Genomic DNA, 20,449 nt, shown 5'->3' on the forward strand with positions numbered 1-20,449 from the left:
TGTTGCTGAAGTAGCTTTACATAATATTCGTAGCACATGGTGAGCATGATAGAGACTTGAAACGTTCTGTATGTGTTGTAAAGGCACTATATACGTGGAGTTATTGTAAGTAAACCTGTGTATGTGATACCCGCACATGCTCTCCGGGTGTGCTTGCAAAACTGTGATGCGCTAGATGTAGTAGCACTGTTTCATTATGCATTCATGAGAAATTGCTGGTGACATTTTAGCCTACATAGCGTTAGGTTTAGGGTTTGAAAAGGACACAGTGTAAGAGAGTGCCTGCAGATCCTTTACGCTGGCTTCTGCTCTGGTTAGTATTTACTGAGCCGCAGCTATTACGGCTTCGCTTGTATTCGTGTGAGGGTAGATGATCAGATTAATTTACTGCTTTAAGTAAATCAAACCCCGAGAGCTGCTGTAGTGGTTACAGGAGGGGCTGGTCATGTTTTAATTACCCACCAGTGAATTAATTTGTGTATACCAGCATGCCGACAGCCTTTTTCCTTGAAGTTCCCTGTTGTCATGTGATATCCCCTCCTCCCGGGGAACAACAGTATATTCTTCTTTTCCTTTATGTTGGGCAGGTGCGCTGTGCTCCCTCCTCGCCTCTGCTGGGATGGAAGGGTAAGAAATGTAGACTAAGGAGCTGAAAAAGGGAAGGGGCTGTCGTGCTCTGTGGTACAGGTTTTGTGACAGATCCTCGGTGCTGGCTGCCGAGGAATCACACCTGGGTGTTTCTGGCGCTCCGCTCGGCATTTTAAAGATGCTCTTCTTCAGAGGCTGGATGACGAATGCTTAATTGCATGTTAGACCCTGTGATGAGAATGACAAACAAGAAATGAAGGGAATGCTTTCAGTTTGGCTCGTTTCAAATGCATAGGCTATTCTAACCTCTAACCTGAAGTGTAAAGTAACCTTCTCTTGAATTATCTGATTTGTGCTTCTTGGGTTTGTTTGGTTTTGGGTTTGTTTTTTTTTTTCATTTCTCTTTCTGAGGGTTTTTGCTAGATTATATCGTTCTCTGCTGTGTTGTATTTAACAGGTTGGATGTTTTGCAAAATGTTGTGGTCAAGAATCTAAATTTCACTTGCATGAGTACAAGGGCTCTTTCTGGTGATTTGCATGTATGTATATAAATTTTTAAAGACTACAAATTTTAGTTTTGCTCTGTTGTAAAATTCAAGTTTAAAAACACGTTTTGTGAGTTACATGAGATTTCTGACATCTTTTTGGTCAGAAGATGAGAAAGAATGAGAAGTGAAATAAAATTAAATATTTTTTGTTGATATAAGCAGAGGTCAGTGTACATTCCGGCTGAAATAATACCACGTCCTCCTTTCCCACAGCTATTTGTATTATTTATAAATGCATGAGATGTGTATCGAGAGGGTGGCTAGGAAATAAGCTCTTAAATGTGAAAGCTCTTTGGTCTCCTAGGATACGTATGTAGTAATAGTTGTACAGTTATCCATAACATTTTCCAATAGGCATCCTAGAAACCCTGGTAAACTTCCAGGTAGCCTTTATAACCACCTTGCAAAAAAGGTTTCTCATTTTGTTGGGCGTTGTGCAGTGCATGCAAACTTTAACACGAGTCCTCTGGTTAAGGCTCTTCTAAAAACAATAAGGAATTACATACTTTTATGTCAAGTATAAACAAGAAACAGAAGATCATTCATGTTCTTGTTCCTTCTTTTTACTAAATCTGTTTGCTTTCAGAAAAATAAGAGCTCTAGTGTGTAGGTATTCTGAAATAACAGTACTTAATGTTTTCAAGTGGAAATGTTTGTCTCAGAATAAAAATTAATGTTTCATTGGATTTGGGGAGAGGAAGGAGGGAGAGAGAAAAATGGGAGAGCAAGTGAAGGTGTCAGGTCTGTCTGTCAGGAGGTTTTTTTAATTGAGGATTTGAAATTGTTGGTGAGGTTCAGCAGTTTTGCATTTGTATTTTCTTACCCTAATCATGCTGTGTACCAATGTTTACAATAATTACTTGGGACAAGGTTTTATAGCGTCCCCTTGGTTGCATTCACAAGTCTGAAAGGAGTCATGAGGGCAGTGGAGAACGTGGGTCTCCAGCCAGCCGGAGCCCCAGCAGATGAGCTGTTCTCCAAATCCAATGTCCAAAAAAACCACATCCATCTTCTGTTGCATATGGGAAAGGTGCAGTGATTTATTTTAATTTACTTAGTGAAAAAAACAAGACTCTTTGTAAACACTTTTAGCTTTAAATTTACTTCCATTTAGTAGTGGGGTTGGCTGAAGCTAAAGCAACAAAACATGCTTTAAAAACAAAATAAGTATCAGTTCAGAATTTAATCTCATTGAAGCTCTCATGTTCAGTTAAACCGGTCTGTATAGACAAGCAGTAAATCCAAGTTCATATATTTGCTGTTCTGAAGTTCATAAAGGGAAATGTATGCAAATCATGGCTTTTAGCCAAAGTATGCTATGTTATTGCAATACCTTTCTAGTGTAACTTCTCAGTCTATGAAGCTTCGTTTGCCCCCCCCCCCCCTTTTTTTTTCTCCCGATCTTAAAATTGCTCAGCTAAGATGGCTTTTCAGGACTCCTTCATTTTCAGTGTGTGTTCTTTACATTCACTCTATATGTGGAGGCACACTAGTTGCCTGGGATCCAATTTGTTGTTCTCTGTTCTTATCCTATATGACTGATAATAAAGAGACAACATTGCTTGTAGCTGAGTCTGCTGCCCTTAAAGTAAGACGTCTCCTTTGAGTGAAAATTTCATCATGTTCTTGACTGCCCTTCTGGTTTTCAGATTGTGCACTGAAAGGACAGGATGAAGGCTTTTTTAATTACCCTGTTTCCCCACCTCTCAGTTCACTAAATTGGAATGATTAGCTTTTGAACTCTCAGAACCAGTGAAAATCAAGGCTGATTTTATTGCAGTATTAAACAGTTCTTTACAGAAATGTGAAATGTTGTTTTTCTGACCCAAATGTTTGTGTCTAGCTGGAAGGTAATAACCATAGAGCAGACTAATTTTTTATGTGGATTCCCTCATACTTGTCTATGTTACAAGCTTGATGCAGAAGAGACCCTTGTTAGGCTAAAGTGTGCACTCATTTCTTAGGTATTCCTTAGCTTTTTAGCATCTCTGCCAGGTGAAGATGACTTGTGGCGTAGTCTCTTTGACCCACTAGACCTTGTTCCTGTGAGCTGCTGGACTACTCTGAACTTGATAGTAAGTCTGAATAATTTCTTACAAGATCTGGATTTTATGAAGTGGCAGTTTGCAGGTGAACTTCTGACTAATTCCTTGGATCCTCATTGTTGCCGATAGGAGCAGAGAAGTTTGGAAGTATGTTATTTCCAAATACTCCATTGCGTGCTTGTGCCATTGCATGAAGTTAACCTGACCTTATCAACACTTCTGTTGCTTCTTCTGTTGGAAGGATAGGCGTGTGTCTACAGCAGCACCGGACCTTGTGTGGCATTTCTGGGTTCTCATCGTCCTGGTGCACAGCACTGCTCCCTTTTTATGAAAAAGAGATGTATCCCATGGGAATGTGAGTCTTTATCTCATAGAGACAGCATTTTCTTTTGGGTTCATTTGCACAGCACACAGTGTAGTAGAAGCATTGTCTGTGATCGTTTTCTGGCTCTTGGACAATATAACAATTAAAAAAAAGGTTTAGAAAGTTTTAAAATGTTTAAGTATCTGGCATAAAACATGTGAAAGTATTTAGCATGGGTTAGAAGTAAAAAGAAAAAAGAGTGTGGAAATAAATCAGAGCTTGAATTTTTTCAGTTTCTGAACCTAACCTAACTTGTTGAGAAGTGCTTGGTTTGGGAAAACGAGCATTGTGGTTAGGGAGTGCAAAGAGGTTGGGCACTCCTGAGGCTGAATCATCTGCCTCTTAAAGACCTTTTTCCAAAAGCAATGCTAATGAAGTAATATCCTTCAAAGCAAGACTGGTATTTTAAGAGCCAGCTCTGAGGGGTTGAATACATAGAATAAATGAGGAAGTGAAAATTGTATCATCCTCCACAGAATCTCAAATGCGAAATTTCAGTGTGCTGAGAAGAGATTGGACAGGGGGGAGGAGGAGGAGGAGAAGGTTGGCTCCTTCCCAGTGTAGCATGCTTCTGTCAGCCTCTGTTGCTGGAGCCATTTTGACCACGGGTACAGAAAAATGGTGCCTGAAGTTAGGAACCTGGACATCCTACCTGGTGGGGCTCTTCAGCGCATCGCTCCTTTCCCACTCTCTTCCCAAGATGTGGTGAACCAGAATTCCCTACTGACGTGAGTAGATGTCTTCTGTATGTTTTGCAAATTCATGATTAAATATCTGAGAACTGAAATGCATTTTTCTTTCATAATTGTAGGTCTTTGTTTTTTTAATAACTCAGCTTTCGTTCACTAGATGAGTGTGGCGGTTGGCGCCCTGGTGCCTTCCCGCCCCTCCAAACTTCTCCTGACCTGTCCCCCTGTTTGCTCATAGGACAAGTAGCTTTCTCTGAGCACTTAAGCCTCTTGTGCTTGTGTTGGACAATTTTATTCTAGTCGATTTCTTTATTTATAGCTGTATAAATATATATGTTATATATAATTTCTGCATAAGGCTGCCAGTGTGGTGTTTTACGTAGGTGCTACCGCTTACGTGTCTTTAGGGTCATTTTTTTTCTTTGATTTTTGTTTTAATTTGTACTGCTCACTTAGAAGGTAATGATTTTCATTTGTCTGCCTTTGTTTAGGAATCTTGGTTTTTGAAACAAAGAGAATGAGACTACCAAGGAAAGCAGACAGAAATGCTGTAACAGCAGTTCACCACTCACTCCTCCACATTATTCATTCTGCAAGGGGGAGGTAGAAGATTGCTGCTTAATATTTAGCCCCTGTCACTCATTTGAGAATAACATACCAGGACCTGTTGCTTTACTGTGTGTTACTATGCGTCTTTGCTAACCTTTTCACTTGGAATTTAAAGGACTGTTTTGCAACAGTGCTCCTACTGAAGTAGTTTCTTCCTAAGAGCCCGAGCAGGATTCAAGGGGGACACAGCAGCAGCCAAACTTTGCACCTCAGGCAGATAAATAACTGCGCTGTAAAAGCCTCCCTATGTAATAGGTGCTGAAATTCTGTTTTTTTAAAATATATATATGTGTGTTAGTATATATTTAACTTGCAGTCAGCCAAGCTAATAGGGAAAGTAATTGAAATAGACACCTGGCAAACATGGTTAACAGATAGAGAAGTGCGTTAGGAAAAACGTGTGGGGTTTTTTGGTGGCGTGTTGTTTTTTGTTGGTTTTTTTTTCCATTCCACAAATGTTGTCTCCACTCTTTCTTGGTGGCCATGGAATTACAAAGACTGAAGCAGACAATATATGATTCCTACAGCTGGACTAAAAACAAATGCAGTGCTTTCTTTGTCAAATCCGTATAACCAGACTTGACTTTACATACTCAACTCAGTGTCCGCTTCCCTCTCTGAATCCTGTCTGGAGGCCCCGGATCAAGTGCTAGTCTACTGTCTATGTAAAGACCTGTTTACATACAAAATATTTAAATGTGGGTTTTTTTCATTTAAGATAATATTTGTATATTTAAGACTACAGCTTCTAGATCTAACATGTTCTTGTTATGTAAATTCTGGTGATGCACGAGCTATTTGTTTTATCTGTGTATAGAGTACGTCTATCTGAGCTACGGTACATGCATGTATAGAGGGTGTAAGCAGAAGATCTCAACGTAAAATTTTTATTTTCTGACAAGCATCCTACAAAATAATGTGGGGGTATTTTGTATAAATATACAAGAGCATGAGGACAGGTCACGCTCTGCCTTTCCATTGTGCTCAGAGCTGAGTTGGGCAGCTGGCTCTGAAAATAACCTTTTTACATGGATCAGAAGGAAAGTTCTCCCTGGAAGTTAGGTATAACTTAAGTTATATACAGCAGCAAAGCAAAATGTCTTCAGCAGAGTTAACAGGGAGAGGGGCAGCTATCACCCTGAAGCATTAAGAATCAAAGAACTTGCCTTTATCATGGAGTTAATTCAAGTGACAGCTTGCGGATGGCATCCAGGTGTCATTCCCAGGGACAGGTAGGGGTGGCTCAGGCATGGCAGTGCGTTCAGGACGAGTCACCTGCTTGCTGAGGGGTGGCCGGGCCAGCACAGCTTTCCCTGAGCTGCAGACCAAGGTCACCCTGCGTGTGGTGCCCCCACTCACCAGCAAGTCACAGCTTCTGGCTGATTAGCCCTGCATGTAGGTAGCTGAGGTTAAACACTGTTTTGACTGTGGATTTAAGAAGGTGCTTCTTTTGTTGTTGTTCTTCTTTTTTTGAAGAGTCCTGATGTGGTGATAACTTGTTTTCTTATATTAGGGAGAAAATGAGCAGTCTCTTGGCTGGGCAGACCGGTTTAAGGGATTGCCTTAGCGCTTCAAGTGATGCTCCTGAGCTGCTGGGGTGGGTGCTGTTTGGCAGGTTGAGGCTGGAGGCACAAACCTTCTGTCTAGACCATCCTCTGTACTTTTTCTCCTGTACTTTCAGGTTTCTTCCTCTGGGCAGAGGTTGTCATGGGTCCCGTGCAGCTGATGGGCACTTGCTCCTGCAGAGGATTCTGTCTGCTTTCCTGCAGAGCAAGGACAGCATATGGCTTATGATTGATCTGAGCTGTCTCTAAAGCGTGTCTTCTTGGCTCTGTCTCATACAGATCTTAGAAATCCTCATTTTGAGAGAAATCGTCTGGTTTTGGTAGCTTGGTAGGGGGTAGCTTCATTTTTTCATAATGTGGCCGAGTTAAAGTACTGCTTAGTAACAGCGTGGTTTATGTTTCAAAATAGCTTTCCACCATCACTCGGGTTGTGGTTGATGGGGGAAACCAGCTGTAACACATTACACAAGATGGCATACGCCCGAAGGAAGAGATGGGGCTGGTGTTTCTCCCTAAAAATAGTTAGTCCTGCAATTTAACTACCCAGAAAGTTCTTTTATCCTTCTTTACACCCCTCCACCTCCAGCTTCTCTTTGTCATCAAAGCCATTTTGTGATTAATCTAAGTGTTTTCTCCTTGAATTTTCTCCATGCACACCCGTAGAGATGGGAGCTGTTATACAGAAGAGCAGGAAAAGGGAATGTAACTTACCACTTCCTTCTTTATTCTCTTTAAAATGCTTCAGCACCTTAAAATTTGAGTTAATCAAATCAAATTGTCTCTGTGCACATCCAGGAACCAGCTACATTTAATCTAGTTAAGTGTTTTCTGTTCATCCACGAAAGTCCCTGTTTCAGGGTGAAGTGCGCAGGGGAGGGCTTTCCAGAAGGTTTAGCGTCTTGATGGACAGCTTTCTGCTGCCTTCATCTCTCCAAACAGAAAGGGTGGCACATATGGCAAGGGCTGGTGGACAGATTGCACTGCAGAAAATAACCATGGCGGATAAGCAAATGTTTTACTCTTTCTTGCCTTTCTCCTCTGCTCCATCAGTGAGAAGAAAGCCTCGCTAATTGTCTCCTTGTCGTGGATTTTTGACTGTTGGGTTACTTTTTTTGCCCCCACTGGATATAAAAGCCCACCTGTTACAACAGCAGTAATGAGATACTGCTTTCATTATTCTCTTTGAGCTGGGAAGGAAATTTGTCTTTGCCTCTACTGGCAGGTAAGTAGGGTTGTTTCCACTTTCATTTAATTTTACTTCTTTTTATTTATTTTTTTCACTGCTGCAAAAATCCCAAAAGGTATTTGGGAGCCTGGAAGAGGTTTCATGCAGGGTTTTTTTTTTATACTCTTGGGCCTGAAAGTTGTAAACCTGCTCAGTTGTTTAGAGATCTGGGAGCATCTTGAGCCCCCTGGCACTTTTCCTGTGTTTGGAGGGTCCTGCGGTGGGGTGGCTTCTGACACCAAGCAGTGTTAACCCCCAGAAATGGGCCCTTTGCTTTCCACTTAGCAGAAAATTGAATGTACCCACAGAAAATGGATCTTCTGGCAAATCATAAAGGCGACCACCACCTCTCTTGTCAAACAGGGTGGCAGAGAAGGGCAAATACTTGTGACCGAGACTTTGAGTAGGGTGGGCAGCAGTGGCTGCTGTGCAGGTGGAGGAGGGGGTGCAAGTTCAAGTCCGTCCTTCTCCGGGGGTTCAGGGTTCCTGCAAGCCAGGAGAGCGGCCAGCCATCCAAACCTGGGTAGTTCTTGTCTAGCTTGGCTTGTGCATTTTACCTCTTCGTTTTTCAGCGCTCTTCTTGTTCAGTAGGAATATGCAAACTTTAATCTGTAGAGACGTAGTTGTGTCTTTGTTAAAGATTCATGCTCTTGTCTCCTTTTCTTCTATTCTGAGATGATTCATTGGATGTAGCTCTGTCTTAGCTATAAAGAATGGATATTTCGTTGCAGAGACCTCCGTATGGTCACAATCCTCATCTTCCCCATCATGTTCGAGATCTATGTGACTGAAGTAAAGCTATTTTAATCTCCTGGTCCCAAAATAGAAGCCATTCCATTTGTGCTGTAGAAAATGGCTGCAGGATGATCTTCGTGTGTTTGAGCAAAACCGTATGGCCACTTGTTTTCTCTCAGGGCACCTTGGCTGTCTCTTTCCTTCCATCGTCCCCTGGTGTTGAGCATCTCTGTGTTTGAGGTGCTGGTTTTGGGAGATGGGCGTCATCCTCCTTCTCTCCTAAGAGTGGATGGCCTTGTGCTTCCTCTCTGTTTCCCCTTTCTCTACATCTCTTGGTTTCCTGGTGCGATGGTTGCTCAGACCCCCTAAGTCTCTGCAGGCAGCGGCCGGGCAGCATGGACATCCCTCCTCCATCCTCTTTCACACACACCGGGGTACAGCCAGGGCCCTTAACGTGGTGATGGTAATTAAAGCCTGTAGCCCCCAGTTGCCACGGAAACGCAGCACTCCACAAATACTGAACACAACTTACAGTCCTATTAATTTCCCCAAACACTCCTTACTCTCCAGATTTAAGGAGGGTTTCATTTCGCAGCCTGGAAAAATGCCATACTCCAGAAATACCCAGCAAGTGAGCGCGTGTGCACGTCTTTTTTAGGATATTGCGTGTAAAAAGCTGAACCCTGAGGTGGGGAAGGAGAAGCATCGCCTGCAACCCGCTGCCTTTGCAGCAATGATGCCACATCAACATCTGGTGCAGGGCTGACACCTTCCCTGTGTGGGCATTGCTTTGGTGGAGCAAAATTCAAGCACAGAAGCAAAGAAATAATCAGTGGAGAGATGATTTTACTCTGAGCCCAGCCTTGCCTGGTTACGGTTCAGTGGAACAAAGTCATTATTCAGGCACAATTTTATTTAGCTTGATTGTAAAAATCCCACTTGTTCTACTGAATGACTTAAAAAAACGTGGAAAAGGGTTTCTCATTGGTACAAAAATAGAGGTGTATTGACTAATTGTCATGCAGTGACAGTGTGGCTGTAGCATTAGCAGAAATCTCTCCCAGTCTAATTGCTGTGCTCTGCCCATCTCTTGTACGCTTTTCCCTGACTTTGAGCTGCCAGATGCCATCTTTTGACAAAACTTTCAGTTGCTTGCATTTTTAATGAGGAAGAGCCTAACAGGATTGCTATCTCATAAACTTGGACTAGAATTGAATTGGGGTTTGATATCTGAAGACAGTGCAGCCCTCAGATGTTGGTGTAATTAGCATTGATATTATAAAGTCAATACAAGTTGGTAGTTCTGCTTCACTTGTTTGCTGTATGGCTTTAATATTAAAGCAGAGATTGTATCTAATGAGGTAGGTCATGCTTATTGGAAGATGTGGAATAACACTTTCCCCTCTAGTGCTGTGTGCCAGCTATTTATTCTCATCATGTTTTTTATTACAGTTTCTGATATCTTTTATTCTTCCACTCAAGCTAGGGTCCGCTTTGAAAACAGCTATGAATCATCAGCCTGGTGTTGTAATTCCTGTGAAGGGTACTGGACTGGGAACTAACAACTAATTTTTAAGCAGTTATAATGTGTGTTTTTTAAGCAAAGGTTGTAACCACTCACTAGTTTCCCTCTCCTGGGGCTTATGTTGATCCACTCCTGTCTGCTAAGAGATCCTGTTCACAGCCCTCATGTTTGAACAAGGCAAGGGAATTTAGATACCCCGAGATCCTTCCAAGCTAGCTTGGGTGCTCAGGTGCCATGGAGAGCAACTTCAGAAATCCTGTGACTGTTTTAGATTAAGCCAACCTTTCCTGATATGAGAGCATTTGTGTTGCCTTGCGAGTGCAAGTATGACCAGGAAAGGACTGCCTGAGTTCAGGGTCATATGAAACCTTCACCATAGCTGTTATACCCTTCTATACCCTTCCCTTCCCCGCTGCAGAGGGATAAGGGGCTATGCTGGGGCATCCGTGTGCTGGCAGCAGGCAGCAAGTTTTTGAGCCTTGTGGGAAGAGAAGCAGCAGCCAGCACCCGGTGGCATTGGATCGACAGGAGATGCAGGTGGACGTTTTATCACCTGCAGTTGCTTTAAAACACACTGTATAAATTAAGCATTAATTCAGTGGTTAGATACAGCTCAGTGAGATGATGTCCGTTCTAGCGTGGAGCGTTATCAGCCACAGAACTGACGTCTGCATCCCAGAGGTTTTGGGATACAGGGGCACCAGCATCCAGCAAAGAAACAGTGGTGTCATTTGTCAGAGGGTGTTCTTTTGACCTTTGCTTCTGCTTGAGGAAATGGCATAGGGTAGTAAACAAAATAGGAAATTGTGGTATCTTAAAGATAATTTTTAGCGGGATTAGTTGCTAAGATGGGTATTTTCCGTAGTTGTTTGCTTTTGGGGTATAGTCAGATTTTTTTTGGTAAAATTTTGAACTGTCAGTTAGTGGCCTCTACACGTGCAGGATTTTAATAATATAATTTACAAATAGATTGCTTAGATCTCTGAGAACATTCATTGCAAATACATATTTCCATTAATTTCAAACTGAAACTAGTGTTAATTATTTGTGACTTATATAAAAAGGCAAACATAGTAAAAGAGCTAAGTTATTGCTACAGTTCTGTTTTGTGGTGGTTTTTTGTTTGTTTTCTGTTGTTTTGCTTGTTTGGTTTAGTGCCCCTTCAGACAGAAGGAGTAAACATCGTGAAATCTAATGCAGGTATAAAGCCTGACGTCTTATGCTTTTGTGAAAACATGTCGAGCTTCTGCAAATAACGTTAGTGGAATCAATAAGTCAGAACCACAGAAGGCCTGAGGATAAGGCTTTCTTTTTCAGTCTAAAATCACTCTCATGCACAGTCCACTTAAAAAAAAAAAAATTGCACAATTGGATGTCCAGTCTTGCCCAGTTCCCAAGTCGATTGTGATTTAAAACTAAAAGCAGGGCAGCACCTGCACCGTTCGGCTGTTGTAGGGAAGTTCCAGGAGAATTATTTCCTAGGGAATTATAGGCCTGGCTGGCTCTTGCACCTTCTTAATGTTTTTTTTATAATTCTGACTATTTTTCTTGTTTGCAGCTTTACTGAGCTGATACCATCCTGTGGAGGTGGTGATCTGCAGTGATAAGAGATACAGCACATAGTGGAAGGGATGTATAGAGGGGGTTGAAGTAGAGTATTATAATGGGCAGTGCTCCAGTATTGTGGATTTCAGGGATATAGTGCTTTACATCAGTGAAATTTAGACCCTGCCTGCTATGCCAATTATTGCTCGGACCACAAATATTGTGTTTGTGAGCTTTGTAAGTCAGTTGATATTTTGCGCTGGGAATAGCCTCTAAAAAGTCTTGGAATTGATAATTAGGCAGCTGTGGTACATAATCAATACCAGTCCTGGTGAATGATTCCTCAGTCCTGGAGCAGTGAAGGCAGCAGTGTGAAAGAGAAGAAGTCTCAATGGGATGTTTGTTTGTTTGTTTTGGTTTAATTTTTAGGGGGGGTCATGGGAGTGGTTTGATTTGTTGTTTTTGTTGGGTTTTTTTGAATCTTCATGTTGTAATACACTATCTGTTTCTCCTGCAGCTCTGCCAGCAGGGAGGTGATGGGAGGGTGGTCACATCAGCCACAGGAGAAGTGGTGGGGTTAGTTTATATAGTATTTATTCGTGGTTTAAGCTAACAGAGAAGCGGCCAGAGGCAGTGTCAGCAGCTGCAGAAACAGCCTGTCCCTGGCCTGAAGTGGCACCTCTGCAGCAAAGCACGGCCCAGGGTACTTCTCCCTGTACCAGCAGCGCTAAGACGCTGGGATGGGGTGGTCGTAGGAATAGGTCTGTTTGCTCACCTCCTTCAGGTGTGGGTAGTCAAGAGTGACTGCCTGTGTTTCACTGAGGACAATCTCCTGTGCTTTCAGTAAATACAGCTTGTCTCTGGATATACCTTTCCTGAGAAAGAAGGCTTCTCATGGTCGTTTAAAACACGACAGTGGAAGCCTGATCACTCAATAACTTCTCTCATTTTACTTTTTGTTCAAAATTGATAGTGAGCTATTAAAAAAAAAATTAACACACAAAAGGGTTTAATTGCAGCCTTCTAAAAGAGGGGTGCAGGTATCTTTGACCATAGCAAGTATACGGTCAAAGCATCTCACGGTATATTTACTGTATGACACTGCCTGGTGCTCTGCAGCAGACTGGCATGTGAGTCACGTAGACTTCAAAGGACAGAAATGCTAGAAGCTTTTAGGTACATGGATTCGGGATGCCCGGCATCAGGGGTCCATGACAGACCTCCATAACCGCAGTACATGGAATGGTTCCTGGGTGTTTCTGTAGTCTGGTTGATGTAGGACTTGCTCCTTTCTTGGGACCCAGGTGACTTGGAGGAGGAGGAAGAGTCCTCATAGTGAATAGCAGGAGTGGGTCTAGCATTTGGGTAACACACTCTTAAAATGGCTTTCTCTGCCACTTCTGTGTGTCGCTTTTTTCTACCCTGCCTGTTGGGGCTGCCAGTACCCCCACGTACAATACGACATGTGCCACATATTCCTCTCCTGTGGCCCTAAATGGCAAAATAATTTGGTAAAGCCGCAAATCAATACGGTGTTTTTCTAGAACATTTTTCTGGTTTATTTTGCGTTACATAAAGGACAGCCATTAGGCGGGTCTCATCCCTTCTGCATTAATCCACGAAGGCAGAGCGCGAGCGCTGCGGTTCGAGCACGAGGGCGCCGCGCGCGGCTCTCCTGAGCTGCCCTCCAATCTTTGAACTCTTATATAATACATTTAAGACTGTTTTTTGAGTAATCTCTTTTGAGGTCTCATTTTGCATTCGCAGTCTCCAGTAACAAAGAACAACTATGCTCTTCCCTGGTGAAATCCGTTCCAGAAGGTGCACATTATCTAGTATGAGGCAGGGCAATGATGAGCATCAATTTCCACGGCAGAATAGAAGCCTGGATTACAAATTACTATTTAATCCTTTTTGCGTCAAAGGATATAATAATCCTTGTAAAATGTGCTCTAAGTCTTATGCTTGGCTGTGTGAGGTTAAGGGGCAAAAACTGAAACAGGGATTCTCTTAAAAAGTAAGACATGGTGAAATGCATGCGTTCCACAAGAATTTCTGAATACATTTATGACTACATTTCAGCAGCTAAAAATAGAGGTGGTGGGCTGGTACCTAGACTAGTGGTTTTCATTTCTCTGTATGCTTGCTACTAGTCTACTAGAATACAGTAAGCATCTGTCATGACTGTTGCTTGCTGAATAGCAATAAAGAACTTGGCCACAAAGTAAGCATTTCTCAAATTTGATTTTTTTTTTCCCCTCCACCAATGAAAACATTTACGAAAACTAATGAATGAAGAGGCCTCTAAAGTATGTGAGAAAATTTATTTTGTTTTCAAAGTTATCCTGTTATGTGTGTCAAGCAACGTGATTTTTGTAAGGGAGAGAAGGGTAAATAAGGTTGAGAGGGGTAAGGATTCAATGTTTGAAATTGTAGACTGATGGCTGCACAGTTGCCTGACCAGGCGGCTATTTTAAGAGAGGCAAAGTTTAATAACTTATAAAGTTTAGAAAAGAAATCCCGCAGTGAGTGACTTACATTCCTTTGACTGACATGATTATTGTCACATTGAATATGCTGTAATTTTGTTTGATAAAAAGCAAAACAAGTTAGTTGTTTGGAACCAGTAGTTTCATATTATTAGCTTATTCCATATTTTTATTAGTGGCTTCTGTACTAAATCAAATGTGGCGTACTGGATAGAATCAGTCCCTCTCACTGTGTAGCAGCCCACAGAGAAAATGCGAAGGTAAGTGGTGGCAAACATGCAATATTACTGATAGAAAGAATAGGGTAAGGGGCTTGTTGCTGTTATTTTTAGTGCAATGTATTTAGACCTTTAATGTGTAATACTCTACATTAATAGTCGAAATTTTAAAAAAGATAATAGGACTAGATTAAAATCGTAATCTCATATTAAAGAACACATTTAATTACTTGGTCAAATAACCATTATTCCACAATAGGGTATTTTCGTGCTAGACACTAATTGCACGCTTCTGGTGTGACATTGCGTAATGCAGTGTCCTTGCTGTCACAAACTGGTCATCTTGCAGGTGAAAGCTGTGCAGTGCAGCAGCTGTTATGAAGCCGTAAAATGTTTATGTTGTAAAAGAAATCGTACTTACACATTTTTTTGTTGCTGTCTTCTGTGACGAATTTACAGAAAACGGGAATATTCTCTTACTCTAGCTGTTGTGTTTTGGTAAACCCAGAAGAAGTCAAAAGTTCTGACAAGAACTTTCGTAATTCATGCAAAATGAATAATTATTATATCTTTATTTGTTGCAGAAAATGACACTTGACTGAAGAGCATAAGTCACCCTGGAAGGAGTTGCTTCCCTCTGAGCTTTACGTGAGCAGCCCCATCGTATGAGGAGGAGGATCTGTCAACCTTCTTAGCTGTACAATGGGCACCACGGGTGACGACATGGCTTCGGTGGAGCAGAGCGCCTCCTTGAACCCGCTGTGCTTCGAGTGCGGCCAGCAGCACTGGACCAGGGAGAACCACCTCTACAACTACCAGAACGAAGTGGACGACGACTTGGTCTGCCACATTTGCCTTCAGCCCTTGTTGCAGCCGTTGGACACTCCCTGCGGACACACTTTCTGCTACAAGTGCCTAAGGAACTTTCTGCAGGAGAAGGATTTCTGCCCGTTGGATCGAAAAAGACTCCATTTTAAACTCTGCAAAAAATCCAGCATTCTCGTTCACAAACTGTTAGACAAGCTATTTGTTTTGTGCCCCTTCTCTTCCGTGTGTCAGGAAGTCATGCAGCGATGTGACCTGGCGGCACATCTCAAAAACAGGTGAGCGGGGCCAGTGCTTGCGTTGCGTGTTCCTTGCACGTTTGGTAGGCCAGTTTGTGTAGCAGTAGGAATTGGGGGCAGGAAGGGTGAGAGTGTTGGTGGTGGGGTTTAAATTTGTAATAGAACATGATAGGAAATGATCAGTCTGTAACTGGGCATAGCTGGAGCGCTGGATCATCTTTCGGGCATTGCGCTTCAAGAATAGTGAGGCGCACTTCAGGAGAGTCATGGGGAGAACAACATCATTCATTACAGAGGTCTTGACAACATGATTTAGCAGAAAATGGTCTCGTTTATGATAGGGGGATAAAAGGCTGAAGGAAGGGTAAAGTAAGAGATGTGCAAACCACATCTGCAAAGAGGAAGGAAACAATGCAATAGGAACAAAGGATATTTAGTTCAAATTTTAGGAAAAAAAGCTTTAGAATGGTCCGGCACCAGCGTAGGTTGCTTGTGTATTGTGTTGCTTGTGGTTGTGTATTCCCCACTTTAAGAAGTGTTTCCGAACATATTAAACCAGACTTTATCAGGAACAGTTATGGCAGAATTGATTCTGCTTTGAGTTAGGCAGATGGACAGGATATCTCTGGAGACTCCTGCAAGACCTATTTTTCTCTATGTTAAAAAAAAAATCTATTTACTGAACAGGTTGATAGTATGTTGTGCAAGCATGCTGTACTTTCTAGGATTGTTTGTTTGTTTTAATTGCTTATAGAACACTTCCAACACCCTGTTAATTTGGTACAAACTCATGACCTCACACCAGTGGGATGTTTTGGTGCAGCTGTAGTGAGTGATTTTTTGTGAGAAAGAGAGATTCTGAAATTATCTGCATCTAGACGTTTAGGACCTTATTTTGAACTGTTAATAATTTTATAGTTCTTCTGCTTATGTCATCCTACCCTAAATATTTAAATATTGAAAGGAGACCATGATAGAAAGAGAGAAATAAGATTATTATAAGGTTGGGCCAGATGATTCTTGAGGTCCCTTCCAACCTGGTATTCTCTGATTCTATGATTGTCAAATTCAGATAGAATAACACTTCATATTGTGCAGACTAGTGCACTTTGTTCTTCCAGCAAAGGAATTGCCTCCATACCGTGTGTGTGGTGCCCTGCTACATGACGATGTTTCATTCTTCTCTGTAAGGAAAATCCTTTTTTCTAATGGAAAAATGTTAATCTTGTTTTGAGGGGTATGTTTGACTTCTTTTGTTTCCTCTATAGATTGGAGAATATTTTCAGTAAATAAACAGATAGAGTTCTGTTAATTATTAGTTATTTCATTACATGAGTCGTGAACAAGAACTTGGACATACCATTTATGTTAAAGCTAAAATATGGTGGAGTTAATGAGTCAGGGCTAAAAAAAAAATCATGCAGATCTATACCAACTAACTTAAAACTGTTTAGAGATTTATGAAATTATAAGAAGAGTATAGTTAAGAATTACATAAAGAAGGAAATTATGTATTCAAAGGCAATGCATCTGACATCAAAAGGATCCAGTTCAGGTGAGTTGCATCTGCCTCCAGAAAATATTCCCTGTGTACAACTCAATGCTATTTGAAGACCTATGTTCATTTCACAGAGAAAGGTTTCGGAAAAGTATGTAACTGTCCTTGCAAAAAAGCATCAAACCCGGAAGAATAAGCATTGTGCATAGCAATTGTACATAGACAAAAGGCACTAGGAAAATACAATTCAATATGCGAGTGTTTTTTGTCAGGAGCATTTGTAAAAACAAGCATATTGTCTGATGAGAATGGATGGTAGGAGTACTAACTCTTCTGGTCTCCTCAGTCACTGGCTGAGATGAGATCTTTTCATTTCCATAACTTAATCATGGGCTTTGTTCTCATCTGCTTTGCTTTCATTCAATTTGATACTCTTTCTTCTTTTTTTTTTTTTTAATTTTTTTTTTTTTCCTTTTTAAATTTCTCCACACAGTTTCCATGTTAGCTTAGGTTCTTGCTTGTTTCATCCAGGCAAGTCATTTTTAATTTATATGATGACTCAGAGGTGATGAGGCCACCTAACTGTTTGTTCAATTTATAACTTTCATATTAAATGGATTTGATTTTAATAAAAAGCAACATGTTAGCAAGATTCCTGCCCCATATTTGGTTCATCCTCTGGTTTCCTGCTGTCATTTCCCTCACCTTTTCAGTCCATTTTCCTTGGGTGAGTGATATTAGGGCTGTTTACAACAAGGCCACGTAATTTATTTGTACATGGAACACTATGTATGCCCACTTTAGGTGTACATGAAATATTCATTTACTTAATGCACAAGGTTATTGTGAAATCCAAGGGAACTGAGTCACTAGCTTTCCCTGTCTGACGGCTGCAAAAAAGCCGTCAGCTGCAGAAAGCTGCTCATCTTCAATTCCGTCTGTTGTCTTGGGATGCTGATACGCATTTTGAGAATATGGTGATTTACAGTTTTCAATTAAGTATATTTGCAAACATTTGAACACCTGTAAATGATCACTGCTGACATAAACAACGTCTACAACTCCATAGCTTGAATTTGATTTTAAATGGATTAGTGAATCCAGTAAAATTCTACTGCTGATCATTAAATGTAGGAAAGAAATATAAAATTCAGTATAATTTTCAGCATAGATTAATATGAACCAGTCTCAACAAGCCCTTCTATGAGCTAGTTTGTATTTCTAAGAAATGCAATATGGTTGGTTAGTTTTCATTGTCTAAAAACATTCACACTCAGGTTTTCCAGTGGTGTTGTAATCAGCTCCATTTGAGCATAAAAGCTGGAAGAAAATGTCATTGTGTCCAGCAGGCATCTCGGAGTGTGAGGTTGCTTCAAGCTGCTCCAGCAAGGAGGCGAGAGGCACAAGACACAAACTTGATTACTTCATGGTGACTAATTGCACTCCATGATACCTCTTCGCAGAAAGAAAATATTCTTGATTTATCAGTCTTTCAGCTTCATCACATTCACTTGGGAACTGTGGTTTTCAAAGTTAAACACAATGCAAAAATATATGTGTAATGCTGAGTTGTACTGTTTTTCCTAGCCACTTCATATTGAAAAATTTTAATAGGTGCCAATTCCACTTCTAAATATCAAAGGTAAATTTATCAGAAAAAAAGCCGACAAAAATATTGAAATTTTGTGTGTATGATTTTAATTCATTTAATTCTTACAGATTATTCAGGCCTGAAGAAACTCTGTTGTACAAAAACATACTCTGAAATTTGTACAACTTTTTAGTGAGAGGGTTAGGTGTTGAGTTTATGTATTGCTTTTGTGTTGGGCTTCAGTTTTTGCTTCCTGTATTCTCCTGTGGGGGCTTAAGTTATCATTTTGGATGGAGACATTTTTCCAAATGTTCTGGTGTTGAGGCTGACATTCAAGGCAATTTTATGTCAAGTTAATTTTGAACTTTTCATAGGATTGTGTTTTCTGGAATTGAAGAAATTATTGAGCTATTCACTGTATGTCAGTCAGCATGCTTAATATATGGATGTAGACTAACAAGATCCACAGGAAATTTAGTTGTATAAATACGGATTTTTATCATTCAAAAACTTGGCAATCCTGCTTATTTTGGTGTTTACAATAGTGCTGCTGGGTCCTGTTCTTCCCCCATGGCCCCATGTTGGCTGCAAGCACTGTCCTACCCTGCTTGTTGTAGCACCAGGAGAAATGAAGAGGATCCCTAGGATTTACCCTTCTTTTGGCAGGTCTTTTCTTACAGCCGAACAGTGGATAGGCAGCAGGTGCAGAGTTTCTCCATGCCCTATGGACTCTTTCCCTTGCTGGAAAGGCGAAGGATCTTTCTGTGGTGGGTCTTTGCTCCAAAGCCTCCTGGTTGGATCCTCGGATCATCTGGTATGAGAGAGAAATATGCAACAAAACCACTCTTTTATGTTTTTTTTTTCTTTTTCCTGAGTATTCTCAGATTCCCAAATCAAGATAAGTCCTAGTGCCTCATTTTCTTTTTTCTTTTTCTTTTCTTCTTTTTTTTTCCCCAAAAGGAAAAACAAGTTTCAAACACTTAACTTCCCAAAGCAGTACCATGTTTTATTCTGAATTGCAGCTGTTAATCTTGCCAGAATTACTGTTTAAGGTCACTTTGCTGGCAGAGTTTTATGAGCAATAGCAAAGGCATTAGGGTTGCTTCTCTGCAGTCTTTGCTTAAATTCAGCTCCTACTTGGAAAACGATTTAGTGCAACTGGTTTGAGGCTATTTGGTGTGTTTGCTTTTATCAAACCTCTAGACTGGGCAGAAGCTGATGGCATAAATTACAATGAAATCTTTCTTTTCAGTAGTCAGTGAGCAGATCTGTTTTTTGAGCCCCTACTGTTATTCTATGGAACACACTGTAAACTACATCTTAATTTTGAATGAAAGCCCTTTTTATCTGCAGAGAGGGATTGCTGTTAGTGTTCCAAGAAGTCAGCTTTTAAATGAGAAACACAGCAGCCTTGGCTGAAAAAAAAAAAAAAAGGTAAATTTTTCTTCTGTCTGATATGTATCAAGAGAAGTTGAAGGTAAAAGCTACACTTTGTCACCATCCAGAATTAAGCAAAAGGTGGTGCTGAAGTAAGGAGAGGAGTCAATGCATATAAGCACAGGCTCATTTTACATCCCAAGAACAACTGCCCTTTGAGTTTCCTGATAAATAACATCGCTCAGGTGCTTTAGCTGGTTGTTTCAGTATCTCTACTCTTGGGCACCTTGATTCATGAAAGAAATTAAATAATTCCTGGAAATTCTAAAAAACATGCCCGCCTTTCTTCTCGCTTCTAGCCAAGATACTCTGACTTTACAGGTAGATATGAAATGCTGTTCCTGTAGGACACGTTTCGGTCTCATTTCAGCCCTTATTTGTGCATTTTGTTGTATGAGAATAGGTTCCTGTACCTGTAAAAACAGTCTTCAATGCTAGTTTTGATCCCAAGATGCCCATCTGTGTACATAACTTGTTACAAGATTTAGTCCAAAATGCTCTCTATCCCAGATATTGGGCAAAAATAGTATTAGTGAAAGTGTGTACCTTTAGATATTTATTGATGCTTGTTAACTGTTACAGCTGTCGTATGGTTTTGCTGTTTGTGAATAATACATTCCTACTGTCAATAAAAATCTTTTTATGTTGCGAGTGTAAATGGAAAATTTCCTTATAGGTGTGCTTGAATACCAATACTGCGCTTTACTGCTTGGT

The 20,449-nt window shown here is 40.9% G+C and overlaps 1 protein-coding gene across 1 annotated transcript in view; it reads left to right on the forward strand.

Moving 5' to 3' along the window:
* LNX2 (ligand of numb-protein X 2) overlaps positions 1-20,449 on the forward strand; it is a 59,882-nt gene that overhangs the window by 16,858 nt on the left and 22,575 nt on the right. The window contains exon 2 of the mRNA XM_065634083.1: positions 14,730-15,248. Within this exon, the coding sequence (XP_065490155.1) occupies positions 14,848-15,248 (401 nt within the window). The 5' untranslated portion in view covers positions 14,730-14,847. The remainder of the gene's footprint in view (positions 1-14,729; positions 15,249-20,449) is intronic.

Source organism: Caloenas nicobarica, chromosome 1, assembly GCF_036013445.1.
Source record: "Caloenas nicobarica isolate bCalNic1 chromosome 1, bCalNic1.hap1, whole genome shotgun sequence".
Lineage (NCBI taxonomy): Eukaryota > Metazoa > Chordata > Aves > Columbiformes > Columbidae > Caloenas > Caloenas nicobarica.